The sequence below is a fragment of the Pecten maximus genome, chromosome 11, assembly GCF_902652985.1.
Source record: "Pecten maximus chromosome 11, xPecMax1.1, whole genome shotgun sequence".
NCBI lineage: Eukaryota > Metazoa > Mollusca > Bivalvia > Pectinida > Pectinidae > Pecten > Pecten maximus.
The window spans coordinates 5848012-5867847 of record NC_047025.1 but is presented as its reverse complement, the minus strand read 5'-3'; the positions used below and the strand labels follow the sequence as shown (position 1 = coordinate 5867847).

The 19836-nt window shown below is 32.9% G+C and overlaps 1 protein-coding gene across 1 annotated transcript in view; it reads left to right on the top strand.

Annotated features, from left to right (window-relative positions):
• Window positions 1-19836, top strand: part of LOC117338168 (guanine nucleotide-binding protein G(s) subunit alpha-like) — a 39816-nt gene that overhangs the window by 7730 nt on the left and 12250 nt on the right. The window contains exon 5 of the mRNA XM_033899393.1: window positions 12429-12526. Within this exon, the coding sequence (XP_033755284.1) occupies window positions 12429-12526 (98 nt within the window). The remainder of the gene's footprint in view (window positions 1-12428; window positions 12527-19836) is intronic.

The window sequence follows — 19836 nt, the reverse complement described above, 5'->3', positions numbered from 1 at the left end:
ACATTAGAAATGGTACTGTCTATAATGTATGTACAGTAGAAATGGTACTGTCTATAATGTATGTACAGTAGAAATGGTACTGTCTATAATGTATGTACATTAGAAATGGTACTGTCTATAATGTATAAACATTAGAAATGGTACTGTCTATAATGTATGTACAGTAGAAATGGTACTGTCTATAATGTATGTACATTAGAATGGTACTGTCTATAATGTATGTACATTAGAAATGGTACTGTCTATAATGTATGTACAGTAGAAATGGTACTGTCTATAATGTATGTACATTAGAAATGGTACTGTCTATAATGTATGTACATTAGAAATGGTACTGTCTATAATGTATGTACATTAGAAATGGTACTGTCTATAATGTATGTACATTAGAAATGGTACTGTCTATAATGTATGTACAGTAGAAATGGTACTGTCTATAATGTATACACATTAGAAATGGTACTGTCTATAATGTATGTACATTAGAAATGGTACTGTCTATAATGTATGTACATTAGAAATGGTACTGTCTATAATGTATGTACAGTAGAAATGGTACTGTCTATAATGTATGTACATTAGAAATGGTACTGTCTATAATGTATGTACAGTAGAAATGGTACTGTCTATAATGTATGTACATTAGAAATGGTACTGTCTATAATGTATGTACAGTAGAAATGGTACTGTCTATAATGTATGTACAGTAGAAATGGTACTGTCTATAATGTATGTACAGTAGAAATGGTACTGTCTATAATGTATGTACAGTAGAAATGGTACTGTCTATAATGTATGTACAGTAGAAATGGTACTGTCTATAATGTATACACATTAGAAATGGTACTGTCTATAATGTATGTACAGTAGAAATGGTACTGTCTATAATGTATGTACAGTAGAAATGGTACTGTCTATAATGTATGTACATTAGAAATGGTACTGTCTATAATGTATGTACATTAGAAATGGTACTGTCTATAATGTATGTACAGTAGAAATGGTACTGTCTATAATGTATGTACATTAGTACTGTCTATAATGTATGTACAGTAGAAATGGTACTGTCTATAATGTATGTACAGTAGAAATGGTACTGTCTATAATGTATGTACATTAGAAATGGTACTGTCTATAATGTATGTACATTAGAAATGGTACTGTCTATAATGTATGTACAGTAGAAATGGTACTGTCTATAATGTATGTACAGTAGAAATGGTACTGTCTATAATGTATGTACAGTAGAAATGGTACTGTCTATAATGTATGTACATTAGAAATGGTACTGTCTATAATGTATGTACATTAGAAATGGTACTGTCTATAATGTATGTACAGTAGAAATGGTACTGTCTATAATGTATGTACATTAGAAATGGTACTGTCTATAATGTATGTACATTAGAAATGGTACTGTCTATAATGTATGTACAGTAGAAATGGTACTGTCTATAATGTATGTACATTAGAAATGGTACTGTCTATAATGTATGTACATTAGAAATGGTACTGTCTATAATGTATGTACATTAGAAATGGTACTGTCTATAATGTATGTACAGTAGAAATGGTACTGTCTATAATGTATGTACAGTAGAAATGGTACTGTCTATAATGTATACACATTAGAAATGGTACTGTCTATAATGTATGTACATTAGAAATGGTACTGTCTATAATGTATGTACAGTAGAAATGGTACTGTCTATAATGTATGTACATTAGAAATGGTACTGTCTATAATGTATGTACAGTAGAAATGGTACTGTCTATAATGTATGTACATTAGAAATGGTACTGTCTATAATGTATGTACATTAGAAATGGTACTGTCTATAATGTATGTACATTAGAAATGGTACTGTCTATAATGTATGTACATTAGAAATGGTACTGTCTATAATGTATGTACAGTAGAAATGGTACTGTCTATAATGTATGTACATTAGAAATGGTACTGTCTATAATGTATGTACATTAGAAATGGTACTGTCTATAATGTATGTACATTAGAAATGGTACTGTCTATAATGTATGTACATTAGAAATGGTACTGTCTATAATGTATACACATTAGAAATGGTCCTGTCTATAATGTATGTACATTAGAAATGGTACTGTCTATAATGTATGTACAGTAGAAATGGTACTGTCTATAATGTATGTACATTAGAAATGGTACTGTCTATAATGTATACATATTAGAAACGGTACTGTCTATAATGTATACACAGTAGAAATGGTACTGTCTATAATGTATTACACATTAGAAATGGTACTGTCTATAATGTATACATATAGAATGGTACTGTCTATAATGTATGTACAGTAGAAATGGTACTGTCTATAATGTATGTACATTAGAAATGGTACCGTCTATAATGTATGTACATTAGAATGCTACTGTCTATAATGTATGTACATTAGTACTGTCTATAATGTATGTACATTAGAAATGCTACTGTCTATAATGTATGTACATTAGAAATGCTACTGTCTATAATGTATGTACATTAGTACTGTCTATAATGTATACAATAGAATGGTACTGTCTATAATGTATACACATTAGAAATGGTACTGTCTATAATGTATGTACAGTAGAAATGGTACTGTCTATAATGTATGTACAGTAGAAATGGTACTGTCTATAATGTATGTACAGTAGAAATGGTACTGTCTATAATGTATGTACAGTAGAAATGGTACTGTCTATAATGTATGTACAGTAGAAATGGTACTGTCTATAATGTATGTACATTAGAAATGGTACTGTCTATAATGTATGTACAGTAGAAATGGTACTGTCTATAATGTATACACATTAGAAATGGTACTGTCTATAATGTATGTACATTAGAAATGGTACTGTCTTATAATGTAGTGTACAGTAGAATGGTACTGTCTATAATGTATGTACAGTAGAAATGGTACTGTTCTATAATGTATGTACACATAGAAATGGTACTGTCTATAATGTATGTACAGTAGAAATGGTACTGTCTATAATGTATTACCATAGATGGTACTGTCTATAATGTATGTACAGTAGAAATGGTACTGTCTATAATGTATGTACAGTAGAAATGGTACTGTCTATAATGTATGTACATTAGAAATGGTACTGTCTATAATGTATGTACAGTAGAAATGGTACTGTCTATAATGTATGTACATTAGAAATGGTACTGTCTATAATGTATGTACAGTAGAAATGGTACTGTCTATAATGTATGTACAGTAGAAATGGTACTGTCTATAATGTATACACATTAGAAATGGTACTGTCTATAATGTATGTACATTAGAAATGGTACTGTCTATAATGTATGTACATTAGCAATGGTACTGTCTATAATGTATGTACAGTAGAAATGGCACTGTCTATAATGTATATATACACATTAGAAATGGTACTGTCTATAATGTATGTACAGTAGAAATGGTACTGTCTATAATGTATGTACATTAGAAATGCTACTGTCTATAATGTATGTACATTAGAAATGGTACTGTCTATAATGTATGTACAATAGAATGGTACTGTCTATAATGTATACACATTTAGAAATGGTACTGTCTATAATGTATGTACATTAGAAATGGTACTGTCTATAATGTATGTACATTAGAAATGGTACTGTCTATAATGTATGTACAGTAGAAATGGTACTGTCTATAATGTATGTACAGTAGAAATGGTACTGTCTATAATGTATGTACAGTAGAAATGGTACTGTCTATAATGTATAGTACATTAGAAATGGTACTGTCTATAATGTATGTACAGTAGAAATGGTACTGTCTATAATGTATGTACATTAGAAATGGTACTGTCTATAATGTATGTACATTAGAAATGGTACTGTCTATAATGTATGTACATTAGAAATGGTACTGTCTATAATGTATGTACAGTAGAAATGGTGCTGTCTATAATGTATGTACATTAGATATATGGTACTGTCTATAATGTATGTACATTAGAAATGGTACTGTCTATAATGTATGTACAGTAGAAATGGTACTGTCTATAATGTATGTACAGTAGAAATGGTACTGTCTATAATGTATGTACATTAGAAATGGTACTGTCTATAATGTATGTACAGTAGAAATAGGTACTGTCTATAATGTATGTACAGTAGAAATGGTACTGTCTATAATGTATGTACATTAGAAATGGTACTGTCTATAATGTATTACAATTAGAAATGGTACTGTCTATAATGTATGTACATTAGAAATGGTACTGTCTATAATGTATGTACAGTAGAAATGGTACTGTCTATAATGTATGTACAGTAGAAATGGTACTGTCTATAATGTATGTACATTAGAAATGGTACTGTCTATAATGTATACACATTAGAAATGGTACTGTCTATAATGTATGTACATTAGAAATGGTACTGTCTATAATGTATGTACAGTAGAAATGGTACTGTCTATAATGTATGTACAGTAGAAATGGTACTGTCTATAATGTATGTACAGTAGAAATGGTACTGTCTATAATGTATACACATTAGAAATGGTACTGTCTATAATGTATGTACATTAGAAATGGTACTGTCTATAATGTATGTACAGTAGAATGGTACTGTCTATATGTATGTACATTAAGAAATGGTAACTGTCTATAATGTATGTACGTAAGACTGCTACTGTCTATAATGTATGTACATTAGAATGGTCTGTCTATATAATTATGTACATGTATGTACATTGAAATGGTTAACTGTCTATAATGTATGTACAGTAGACATGGTACTGTCTATAATGTATACCATAGTACTTCTATAATGTATACACCTAGAAATGGTAATGTCTTATGTATGTATCATTAAAGACATGGTACTGTCTATAATGTATGTCACAGTAGAAAATGGTACTGTCTATAATGTATGTACAGTAGAAATGTCGTCTTAATAATTATACACAGTAAAAATGGTAATGTCTATAATGTAATGTACAGTAGAAATGGTAACTGTCTATAATGTTATACACATTAGAAAATGGTACTGTCTATAATGTATGTACATTAGAAATGGGTACTGTCTATAATGTATGTACAGTAGAAATGGTACTGTCTATAATGTATACATATTAGATATGGTACTGTCTATAATGTATGTACATTAGTACTGTCTATAATGTATACATAGTAGAAATGGTACTGTCTATAATGTATACACATTAGAAATGGTACTGTCTATAATGTATGTACATTAGAAATGGTACTGTCTATAATGTATGTACAGTAGAAATGGTACTGTCTATAATGTATACATATTAGATATGGTACTGTCTATAATGTATGTACAGTAGAAATGGTACTGTCTATAATGTATGTGCATTAGAAATGGTACTGTCTATAATGTATACACAGTAGAAATGGTACTGTCTATAATGTATGTACATTAGAAATGGTACTGTCTATAATGTATGTACAGTAGAAATGGTACTGTCTATAATGTATGTACAGTAGAAATGGTACTGTCTATAATGTATACACATTAGAAATGGTACTGTCTATAATGTATACACATTAGAAATGGTACTGTCTATAATGTATGTACAGTAGAAATGGTACTGTCTATAATGTATACACATTAGAAATGGTACTGTCTATAATGTATGTACATTAGAAATGGTACTGTCTATAATGTATGTACAGTAGAAATGGTACTGTCTATAATGTATACACTTAGAAATGGTACTGTCTATAATGTATACATTAGAAATGGTACTGTCTATAATGTATGTACAGTAGAAATGGTACTGTCTATAATGTATGTACAGTAGAAAATGGTACTGTCTATAATGTATACACATTAGAAATGGTACTGTCTATAATGTATGTACAGTAGAAATGGTACTGTCTATAATGTATGTACAGTAGAAATGGTACTGTCTATAATGTATGTACATTAGAAATGGTACTGTCTATAATGTATGTACAGTAGAAATGGTACTGTCTATAATGTATGTACATTAGAAATGGTACTGTCTATAATGTATGCACATTAGAAATGGTACTGTCTATAATGTATGTACAGTAGAAATGGTACTGTCTATAATGTATACACATTAGTACTGTCTATAATGTATGTACAGTAGATATGGTACTGTCTATAATGTATACACATTAGAAATGGTACTGTCTATAATGTATGTACAGTAGAAATGGTACTGTCTATAATGTATGTACAGTAGCAATGGTACTGTCTATAATGTATGTACAGTAGAATGGTACTGTCTATAATGTATGTACATTAGAAATGGTACTGTCTATAATGTATACACAGTAGAAATGGTACTGTCTATAATGTATGTACATTAGTACTGTCTATAATGTATGTACAGTAGATATGGTACTGTCTATAATGTATGTACAGTAGATGGTACTGTCTATAATGTATGTACATTAGAAATGGTATTGTCTATAATGTATGTACAGTAGATATGGTACTGTCTATAATGTATGTACATTAGAAATGGTACTGTCTATAATGTATGTACAGTAGAAATGGTACTGTCTATAATGTATGTACAGTAGAAATGGTACTGTCTATAATGTATGTACAGTAGAAATGGTACTGTCTATAATGTATGTACATTAGAAATGGTACTGTCTATAATGTATGTACAGTAGAAATGGTACTGTCTATAATGTATGTACATTAGAAATGGTACTGTCTATAATGTATATACATTAGAAATGGTACCGTCTATAATGTATACACATTAGAAATGGTACTGTCTATAATGTATGTACATTAGAAATGGTACTGTCTATAATGTATACACATTAGAAATGGTACTGTCTATAATGTATACACATTAGAAATGGTCCTGTCTATAATGTATGTACATTAGAAATGGTACTGTCTATAATGTATGTACAGTAGAAATGGTCCTGTCTATAATGTATGTACAGTAGAAATGGTACTGTCTATAATGTATGTACATTAGTACTGTCTATAATGTATGTACAGTAGATATGGTACTGTCTATAATGTATGTACAGTAGAAATGGTACTGTCTATAATGTATGTACATTAGAAATGGTACTGTCTATAATGTATGTACAGTAGAAATGGTACTGTCTATAATGTATGTACAGTAGATATGGTACTGTCTATAATGTATGTACAGTAGAAATGGTACTGTCTATAATGTATACACATTAGAAATGGTACTGTCTATAATGTATACACATTAGAAATGGTACTGTCTATAATGTATGTACAGTAGATATGGTACTGTCTATAATGTATGTACAGTAGAAATGGTACTGTGTATAATGTATGTACATTAGAAATGGTACTGTCTATAATGTATGTACATTAGAAATGGTACTGTCTATAATGTATGTACAGTAGAAATGGTACTGTCTATAATGTATGTACAGTAGATATGGTACTGTCTATAATGTATGTACATTAGAAATGGTACTGTCTATAATGTATACACATTAAAAATGGTACTGTTTATAATGTATGTACATTAGAAATGGTACTGTCTATAATGTATGTACAGTAGAAATGGTACTGTCTATAATGTATGTACAGTAGATATGGTACTGTCTATAATGTATGTACATTAGAAATGGTACTGTCTATAATGTATGTACATTAGAAATGGTACTGTCTATAATGTATGTACAGTAGAAATGGTACTGTCTATAATGTATGTACAGTAGAAATGGTACTGTCTATAATGTATGTACAGTAGAAATGGTACTGTCTATAATGTATGTACATTAGAAATGGTACTGTCTATAATGTATGTACATTAGAAATGGTACTGTCTATAATGTATGTACATTAGAAATGGTACTGTCTATAATGTATGTACAGTAGAAATGGTACTGTCTATAATGTATGTACATTAGAAATGGTACTGTCTATAATGTATACACATTAGAAATGGTACTGTCTATAATGTATGTACATTAGAAATGGTACTGTCTATAATGTATGTACAGTAGAAATGGTACTGTCTATAATGTATGTACAGTAGATATGGTACTGTCTATAATGTATGTACATTAGAAATGGTACTGTCTATAATGTATGTACAGTAGAAATGGTACTGTCTATAATGTATACACATTAAAAATGGTACTGTCTATAATGTATGTACATTAGAAATGGTACTGTCTATAATGTATGTACAGTAGAAATGGTACTGTCTATAATGTATGTACAGTAGAAATGGTACTGTCTATAATGTATGTACATTAGAAATGGTACTGTCTATAATGTATGTACAGTAGAAATGGTACTGTCTATAATGTATGTACAGTAGAAATGGTACTGTCTATAATGTATACACATTAGAAATGGTACTGTCTATAATGTATGTACATTAGAAATGGTACTGTCTATAATGTATGTGCATTAGAAATGGTACTGTCTATAATGTATACACAGTAGAAATGGTACTGTCTATAATGTATGTACATTAGAAATGCTACTGTCTATAATGTATGTACAGTAGAAATGGTACTGTCTATAATGTATGTACAGTAGAAATGGTACTGTCTATAATGTATACACATTAGAAATGGTACTGTCTATAATGTATACACATTAGAAATGGTACTGTCTATAATGTATGTACAGTAGAAATGGTACTGTCTATAATGTATGTACAGTAGAAATGGTACTGTCTATAATGTATGTACAGTAGAAATGGTACTGTCTATAATGTATGTACAGTAGAAATGGTACTGTCTATAATGTATGTACATTAGAAAGGTACTGTCTATAATGTATGTACAGTAGAAATGGTACTGTCTATAATGTATGTACAGTAGAAATGGTACTGTGTATAATGTATGATACAGTAGAAATGGTACTGTCTATAATGTATGTACAGTAGAAATGGTACTGTCTATAATGTATGTACATTAGAAATGGTACTGTCTATAATGTAGTACACAGTAGAAATGGTACTGTCTATAATGTATGTACATAGAAATGGTACTGTCTATAATGTATGTACAGTAGAAATGGTACTGTCTATAATGTAGTACATTAGAAATGGTACTGTCTATAATGTATGTAACATAGAAATGGTACTGTCTATAATGTATGTACAGTAGAAATGGTACTGTCTATAATGTATGTACATTAGAAATGGTACTGTCTATAATGTATGTACATTAGAAATGGTACTGTCTATAATGTATGTACAGTAGAAATGGTACTGTCTATAATGTATGTACAGTAGAAATGGTACTGTCTATAATGTATGTACAGTAGAAATGGTACTGTCTATAATGTATGTACAGTAGAAATGGTACTGTCTATAATGTATACATTAGAAATGGTACTGTCTATAATGTATGTACAGTAGAAATGGTACTGTCTATAATGTATACAGTAGAAATGGTACTGTCTATAATGTATGTACAGTAGAAATGGTACTGTCTATAATGTATGTACAGTAGAAATGGTACTGTCTATAATGTATGTACAGTAGAAATGGTACTGTCTATAATGTATGTACAGTAGAAATGGTACTGTCTATAATGTATGTACAGTAGAAATGGTACTGTCTATAATGTATGTACATTAGAAATGGTACTGTCTATAATGTATGTACAGTAGAAATGGTACTGTCTATAATGTATGTACAGTAGAAATGGTACTGTCTATAATGTATGTACAGTAGAAATGGTACTGTCTATAATGTATACATATTAGAAATGGTACTGTCTATAATGTATGTACATTAGAAATGGTACTGTCTATAATGTATGTACATTAGAAATGGTACTGTCTATAATGTATGTACAGTAGAAATGGTACTGTCTATAAAGTATACACATTAGAAATGGTACTGTCTATAATGTACACACATTAAAAATGGTACTGTCTATAATGTATGTACAGTAGAAATGGTACTGTCTATAATGTATGTACAGTAGAAATGGTACTGTCTATAATGTATACACATTAGAAATGGTACTGTCTATAATGTATGTACAGTAGAAATGGTACTGTCTATAATGTATGTACAGTAGAAATGGTACTGTCTATAATGTATACACATTAAAAATGGTACTGTCTATAATGTATGTACAGTAGAAATGGTACTGTCTATAATGTATGTACAGTAGAAATGGTACTGTCTATAATGTACACACATTAGAAATGGTACTGTCTATAATGTATGTACAGTAGAAATGGTACTGTCTATAATGTATACACATTAGAAATGGTACTGTCTATAATGTATGTACAGTAGAAATGGTACTGTCTATAATGTATACACATTAGAAATGGTACTGTCTATAATGTATGTACATTAGAAATGGTAATGTCTATAATGTATACACATTAGAAATGGTACTGTCTATAATGTATGTACATTAGAAATGGTACTGTCTATAATGTATGTACAGTAGAAATGGTACTGTCTATAATGTATGTACATTAGTACTGTCTATAATGTATGTACATTAGAAATGGTACTGTCTATAATGTATGTACAGTAGAAATGGTACTGTCTATAATGTATGTACAGTAGAAATGGTACTGTCTATAATGTATGTACAGTAGAAATGGTACTGTCTATAATGTATACTGTGACATTAGAAATGGTACTGTCTATAATGTATGTACATTAGAAATGGTACTGTCTATAATGTATGTACAGTAGAAATGGTACTGTCTATAATGTATGTACAGTAGAAATGGTACTGTCTATAATGTATACACCTTAGATATGGTACTGTCTATAATGTATGTACAGTAGAAATGGTACTGTCTATAATGTATGTACATTAGAAATGGTACTGTCTATAATGTATACACATTATATATGGTACTGTCTATAATGTATGTACAGTTGAAATGGTACTGTCTATAATGTATGTACAGTTGAAATGGTACTGTCTATAATGTATGTACAGTAGAAATGGTACTGTCTATAATGTATGTACAGTAGATATGGTACTGTCTATAATGTATGTACAGTAGAAATGGTACTGTCTATAATGTATGTACAGTAGATATGGTACTGTCTATAATGTATGTACATTAGAAATGGTACTGTCTATAATGTATACACATTAGAAATGGTACTGTCTATAATGTATGTTCAGTAGAAATGGTACTGTCTATAATGTATACACATTAGAAATGGTACTGTCTATAATGTATGTACAGTAGAAATGGTACTGTCTATAATGTATGTACAGTAGAAATGGTACTGTCTATAATGTATGTACATTAGAAATGGTACTGTCTATAATGTATGTATATTAGTACTGTCTATAATGTATGTACATTAGAAATGGTACTGTCTATAATGTATATACATTAGATATGGTACTGTCTATAATGTATACACATTAGAAATGGTACTGTCTATAATGTATGTACAGTAGAAATGGTACTGTCTGTAATGTAGATATATATAGGATGTGTTATTCCAATTTCTTGAAAAAGTGCTGAATGCATCTGAATTGTAAATTCTTTTTTGTCCCTTCTTGTGCCCTTTTCATTTTGGAACTAATCAGAAAAACATAATTGCTGACAATCAGCCATCTTGAATCTTGACATTGAAAATTTGTCAACAGTATTTCTTGAGAATTCATTGGAACTTTTTTTAATGTCATATGTTGTTTGTCTTCGTCCTTAACTGTGCCTTGTTGATTTTGGGATGTTAGAAAAATAAAATGGCGGACTGGTGGTCATCCTGTATTTTGACTGTGTTATCGATATTTCTTGGGATTAAGTCCTGAATAGATCTGTCTGAAACTTGGATGTGTAGATTCCCATCAGTCCCTGGTTGTGTCGTTTAATTTGAGATTACCTGTGAAACATCAAACAACTTGGATGATAGGCAGCCATCTTGGATTTTGACAGTAGAAGATTGTCTTTGCTATTTTTTGAGAAGTACTGAAAGGATATTTCTGAGACTTGATGTTTAATCTTCCCTTGTTCCCTTGCTGTGCCCATTGAGTTTTGACTCGGATCAAGAGAAGGAAATAGCTGACAAGTTGCCATCTTTGATTTTGATGGTGGATTTGTTCTGAATATATCTCAAAAAGTTCTTCTTAGGTCTATTTTAAGACTTAATGTATAGATTCCCGTTGTGATCAAATGATTAAGAGGAGAGATCAGTCTCTCATAGGCCGATAAATATTCAATGGTAGACGCCAAGATCCTTCTGGGATCTCTTGTCACTGAATACTCTTTATTTACATCTCGACAAATAACAATATCCTTTCGTAATATTTACATTATCCTTTCATAATCCTTTCGTAATCATTACAATACCCTTTCGTAATCATTACATTATCCTTTCATAATCATTTCGTTATCATTACAATACCCTTTCATGGTCATTACAATACCTTTTCATAATCAAAAGTTTGATGAATTTTCGGTTTCTTTCTGCAGGAGTTCTACGAGCACACAGAGATCCTCTGGAAGGACAAGGGAGTGCAGTCCTGTTATGAAAGGTCTAATGAATACCAGCTCATCGACTGCGCTCAGTAGTAAGTTTATTTGATACCACCTTCAATAGAGATATTCTGTACATTTTGTTCACAGTTTAATGGAATTCGGAAACGTTTTCCTCCAATGAATAGGTGCAGCATCTGTCATGATCAACATTTCATTGACGGGAGTATTGAGGTATGGCATTGTCTGCCCGATCTTCTACAATTACACCAAATTTTGATGTATGGCTTTGTTCATCCATCTGCCATAAAGTTGAGTCTATTTGGAGATATTTTACATTTTTGTACACCGTCAAATTTTACATTTTTGTACACCCGTCAAATTTTGATAGGAGTATTGACTCCTGTGCCCATGACGTCTTGGGATGTTTCTGAAAAGCGCTCCCATATTCTTTATGACAATTTGAGATGTTGCAATCAAATGCCTTCTTTCCTTTGTGACATCTCAAGACGTCATGAAACACATGCATGTAACTTGCTGGTTAAGCATGGTTGTATGTAAGAATTGATTAATGAAGTATGTATTTAACAAATTATTAAGTATTAATAAGATTTTTGGGGGGAAGGGCATTTTACGCCTGTCAAATGCCATATACTATCTTGTATTAAGATAGGATAATGTTTGGAAATAGTCTGGTTAATGCCAAGTAGTCAACACTAACAACACAATAGAGGATGCCAGATTTTAATTTCGATTTCTAGGGCATTGTTTACTAGAAAATCACAAAGTATGAAGAAGAATACCATTTAATATTTACAATTTAATCAAGTTCATCATCAAATGAAACAAAATATGTATTAACTTGTAACGAAAAAAGGATGTTTCAAGTGAGCGGTATTAAAAACGAATCGAACATGCACACAAATGACAAGGCTAGCAGATCAAGAGTCCTACTTCCTGTCATTCTAACGAACATTAAATAAACTTAAGTTTCTTCTCATTCGATATGATAGATTGCATTGCAGCGGATATATATATGGAGACATACCAATATTATAGTGTCACACAGATATAAAACATCATTTTGTCTAAGCCGGTATTGACATCGTAGCCATGTGCTCGGAAAAGCGAAGAACCAACATGTCAGTTGTTTCTAACTGTGTCTACATTTTGTAACCGATCTCTTCACTGAAGTGTATACTGCCGAAAGGTAACACCAAACTGTGCATGCAGGTTCCCTTTGGAAACTAGTGAAATATCACATTTGTATAGGATGTCCTTGGCAGTATTCTTGTATTCAGTGAGGTAGCACTATAAAATCGGCCTATTGTTCCGCGCTAACAATAGGCGACAAACACGAATATACTGTAGCCTCCCAAAACACGATGCTCAGCACATGCATTTCGCATATAGAAAAGGCTGTCCTCAATCTAATTAAAATCTAGATGGTCATTCTCTCTTCGTTACATGAACAACGCGTAAGGGGTCACGTTCTGGTGACCTTTGTTATCTCAATATTTCACTTTCAGGGCGGAATTGTCTATTTTTCGATGTCATCGATCTCACCCATTCGTCACATCATGCATCTTAAGCTAACCATTTCGGTACAGCATGTATATATAGGTATATCCTTCGTTGGACGAAATGACTTGAAACAGATTGACACATCATTCAAATTATGCATTGTAGTCCTGCTATTTCACACATACGAAATTCACTTCCAAGATTATGTAAGTAGTCATTTGAGTGGTTAATCCAAAAGGTCATCCTGACGTGACCTCTTATGTAATGTTGTTAGATATTCATGTAACGTAGTGAGAATGACCATCTATATTTTAATTAGATTGGGCTGTCCTTTAATGACCTCAGCTGTTGATAGGATGTTCAACAATACTAAACTGAACTATTCCAAATATGAAGAATATGATCACCATACAGATTGACAAATTGAATAACAGGGTAAAACATGCGGGAAAGAGTTCTATTGCATGGATAAAGAGGTTTTGAGTATTTAATGGGGCCCAAGAGTGAGGTTTTTCAACTGTATTTGCTATGAATCATCTTTGTTATATTACTATTTATATGAATGCTTTGCTATGATTGGTAAAATATCCAGGTGAACAGTAGAGATCCGCAAGTCCTCTTGTTTAAATGAAATGAATGACCTTGATCTTACCTACAAGATCCTAGGTAAATGGTTATAAGGTTTAAAATTTGTGGTGTAACAGAAGAGATGTTAAATTGGCATTCACACCACTGCCTTATATATCATCCAAAAATGGAATGAACAGAAAATATTACAGCATTCTCTTCTTCAGACCTGATAGGCAATTCAAGGCCCATTGGACCTCTTGTATTGCACAAGGAGACTAGGAGTTTACAACTGATCATAGTTCTGCATATCAGTATGGCTAAACAGCACACACAGGATTCTGAAATTAGGAATTGCCCATAGCTCATGCTGTAGCTGCTTTGGGTAGTATTTTACCTGTCAACTCAGATTGTTGTCTGGGCACACACACAACCTCCACATATATCTAATGAACGACTACATGCCTCACAAAAGATTTTAAAACTCCGAGAGCAGCATTATATATGCAGAAGTCGGTAGTTTATATTTTAGTTGTGCGGCATGATTGGGAGCCTCCAGTAAGCTATTGATTGGAAGACAGAGAAATCATATATAGCCAGTGTGCGAGGTGGCTCAATCAAATATCAGTCCACTTGAAGCTACAGCAAGCTGCTATATTTAGCTAAGGCATAATGGCAGTACTATAAATAGAGATTGTGCTATTGACACTTGTTGACCTAGCCAGGGTAAACTTGAAGATCAAAGGGCAATTTAATAGAAAAGAAGGCACTTGGACAAATCCTGTCATGTCCAGGTAGGGAAACCTGTCCTTAGATTATGTGTATTAACACTGCTTTAAATAAGTATTTTTCTATAAGCAAATATATACCAGTGCTTGGTGCCCCTGAAGGCTCAGGGACTGTCCAATAATGAGACTATTTGACTCACTCACTTCATTCTTTAAAATACCACTTTTCCTGAATGGATAACTTCATTTTACATCATTAGCACAAGAGCAAGAAATACAGAGACTTGAAGGATAAGATTGAAGTGGAGTCAGGGATCGATAGTATTAGAACTTGCATGTTTAGCCCGCCATTTAAAATCGCTCTTTGTCTATATGGTCTGTCCGTCCATGGTCCTTCCGTAAATCAGAGTCTATGGAAATACTAGTTGCTACTGGAGTGGGATGACTGGTTCGCCTGTTGTCAGTTTAATGTGACTGGGTGGGGTGTCCTGCTGGGTGTCTATGGCAGAACACTTCAGTGAGATAGCACTATAAAGTCGACATCAGTCCGTGCTATCACAAATAGACAAACACAATGTATACCATAGCCTCCCAAAATACACATGCATACACCTCACTCATGCATCTTGCAGGGGAGGCCGTCCCTAAATAAGCATATAGATGTTGATAGGATGTTGATACTTAACCAAACCAAACCTTCCGTAAACAATTATTTATCGCTATTTGTTGAGAAGTATTGGAAGGATATTTTTTAAACTTCATATATTTAGGTTCCCCTTGGCCTCTGGTTGTAACGATTTAGTTCTGAGTCTGATCAGAAAAACAAAACGGCTGGCAGTGGCCATCTTGGGTTTTGACTGTTGAAGTTTGTTATCGCTCTTGTGAGGAGTTAGAATATTTCTCAAACTTTATAAATAGGTTCTCCTAGGGCACTATTTGTGCCCTTTGGATTTGAGTCTTGATTTGGAGAGCAAAATGTCTGGCAGGTGGCCATTTTCGATTTTGACATTAATGTGACTGTTTCTTCAGAAGTACTACTGTTTCTTCAGAAGTACTGGAAGGATATTTTTCAAACTCCCCCCCCCCCCCCCTTGGGCCCTATATATAGCCTTGCCCATTCTACTTTGAGTCTGATCAGGAAAACAAAATGGCTAACAGGTCACCATCTTTAATTCTCGACAGTTGAAGTTTCTTTATATGGACTGGAAAGATATTTCTCAAAATGGTGTTTTATACATTTTAAATTTTGCACCTTATAATTATCTAGCTATACCCATTTAGTTTTGATTTTTATCAGGAAAACAACGGCTGTGACAAGCTTAGGTATCTTAGATTTTGACAGTTAAAGATTGAAATTTGTTATTAAAGTTTCTTGTTTAAGTAGTTCTTCTAAGAGATCCCTCTTAGAATGTAAGTTCTCCTAATTTTATCAAATAATTAAAAAGAATAATGAAAGATGGGCAAAAAAACCCAGTCTTGTACTAAATAGAGCTTGTATCACAAATACAATTGGTTTTCAAGACGGGAGACGTATTTGCCATTTTAAATATTATCATATTGACTGGAAGAACAAGAACCCTGGGGCCATTCCCAGTAAATTTCATTTCAATCCTCACGTTGAAATTTTAAGTGTGAAAAGTTTAGCCACAGTGCGGATGACAGTTGAAACCTGATGACTATGCGTTAGGTATATATATATATACATGTTGAACTGGTATAAATGGAAGAGAGATAAAATGTAATTGACTTCAACCAAATAAAAGCTACACACATGTTACACTGGGTTTTCATTATCTGAGCATTCTAAGTCTTTCTAAATGGGATTTGGGTCCTAAACTTAAGTAGTGACAGCCATATAGCATTGAAGGCCTCGGCTGTAGTCATACAGCCAGTATTGTGTGTGTATACACCAAGGTGTACTACAGTCGGTATATATTTATATATTCTGGGTCATTACTCCAACCATATATTATCCAATAGGTTTCTAAAAATAGTCCTGTGTGAGTCATCCTGCTATATTGGGTTACAAGACTGAAGGCACACAGCAGTGTGAGCAGGAGTATATACACACATGATCACTCGGGCTGAGATACAATAGGGAGTTGTCCCCTTCTACCACATAGACTAAACAATCCAATTAGACTTCCTGTTCCATCACTCTCCTCCTGGTATCATACTGTCTCTGATGGTCGAGTGCTAATATACTCCCCTTTTACCTAAACGCGACCAGGGCTCAATTTCCCCACCAAACTGAAGTGAAAAGGATCCAGAGGGAGTCACCCAGTTGGACGTCTCACGCCTTTCTATCCAGGCAAACAAGATTGCTTAGTGATTTATACGAGATGATGTCACTTGTCTTTTTGTTATAAATAAATAGAGTTAATAGATATTACATACACTGCAACATGTACCATCAGGGTGACAGAAAGGGTTTATTTTGTCGAAGTATCTGCGGATTTCTCCTCATTATATATGGTTTTGACAAGCGTAAAGCGAGGGTCTATACGGACGGAATGAAACACCTAGATGGGACTAAATGGATGTACTGGGGTAAATAAATATCTCATTTAACCATATATGTAAGGTAGGTGTTATTTCACACCCGATTTTATTGTATTTGCACCAAATTCTTAGCAACACCAAACGGTGTCGGATAATTCCACGTTTTCATATAGTAGTACACCCTGGCCCTACACCAGACATGGTGACAGGGCTAGAGGAAACTTGGGCTAAATATGTGGATAATAGTGGATGTACATGTGGGTGGAGTAAAGATTTGTCCAAATAATCTGATGGACGGTTATAGTGGATGTGGATGGAGTGAGGATTTGTCCCAATAATCTGATGGACGGTTATAGTGGATGTGGATGGAGTGAGGATTTGTCACAATAATTTGATGGACGGTTAAAGTGGATGTGGATGGAGTGAGGATTTGTCCCAATAATTTGATGGACGGTTATAGTGGATGTGGATGGAGTGAGGATTTGTCCCAATAATTTGATGGACGGTTATAGTGGATGTGGATGGAGTGAGGATTTGTCCCAATAATCTGATGGACGGTTATCCTGGATGTGGATGCAGTGAGGATTTGTCCAAATAATTTGATGGACGGTTATAGTGGATGTGGATGGAGTGAGGATTTGTCACAATAATCTGATGGACGGTTATAGTGGATGTGGATGGAGTGAGGATTTGCCCAAATAATCTGGACGGTTATAGTGGATGTGGATGGAGTGAGGATTTGTCACAATAATCTGGTGGACGGTTATAGTGGATGTGGATGCAGTGAGGATTTGTCACAATAATCTGATGGACGGTTATAGTGGATGTGGATGGAGTGAGGATTTGTCCAAATAATCTGATAGACGGTTATAGACTTGATGTTGATGAAATGATGTCTGTCAGGGAATCAAATATTCTAAAAGAAAAAGCAGTGTAATATATATGAATCAATGACAGACCTTTAGAACCCATCAACAGATTTTTCGCGTGCAGTTTTTCTCCTGATCAGTGATCAACACAAATTCATGAAAATAAATTGCCGCCAAATAAGATAAGGATGACTCGCTTCTCATAATATATTGGCTAGACTAGTACCTGTACATGTATAACATTGACAACCTTTATTTTGTACAGCAGTCTTTAATCGATTTTAGCCATAACAAACAGAAATTATATACACTGAATTTGTATAAAATGGCTTTAGTACATTCCATGAAACTGTTTTGTAAAGTGAAAGTACACTTATGTTTGGTTTCACGAAAGTTAATTGCCGTCAACTTGCTGTACAGTGAAAATCGTGTAAGTTCGAAGCCTCAAAAGAAAGTTAGTTTACAGTAAATTTTCGCAAAAAAGTTTTTATTTTGCCGGCAGCAAAGTCACAAATTCTTCTAAAAGCAAGAGTATGGTGTTACTTTTCCAGTGTCATCATCAACATTTCAATGTTTTGTGTGATTTTAACTTTAACCAAACTTGTCATATTGCTAGATCTAGATCACATATAGCGGACATCTCAACACATGTACAGCCTTCTTTAGGAAAATCATCCAGACTCTGGAAGTTTACGAATCTGGTAGTCTGGACGTTTAACTTTGGGTTTAGCTCAGTTTCTTAAAAAGTATTGATGTTATTTCAACCAAACCTAGAGCATAGTTGCATTGTAGTATAGACATCTCAACACAATCTAGCTACAAGTGCTTCCATACTATGTGGAGGTTTTTTTTGTTGTTTTGGGGGGGAAAATACTGAAATTTTAAAGAATTTTGAAGTTTCCTTTAAACTTATTAATTACTACATTGCAGTTTTCAGTACTTGGAAATTCTGACACTTTCATCCATCATATATATTGTATCATCTAGTTCTACATAATGTCACATTCTGGTGGTTGTGGTAAGGGGCCGTGGTGGCCGAGTGGTTAAGGTGTCCTGACACTTTATTACTAGCCCTCCACCTCTGGGTCACGAGTTCGAAACCCACGTGGGGCAGTTGCCTCAGGGTACTTCGGCTTTTCTCCACCTCCAAAACCTGACAGGTCCTTAAATGGTCCTGGCTGTTAATAGGACATCAAAAAACATAAACCAAACCAA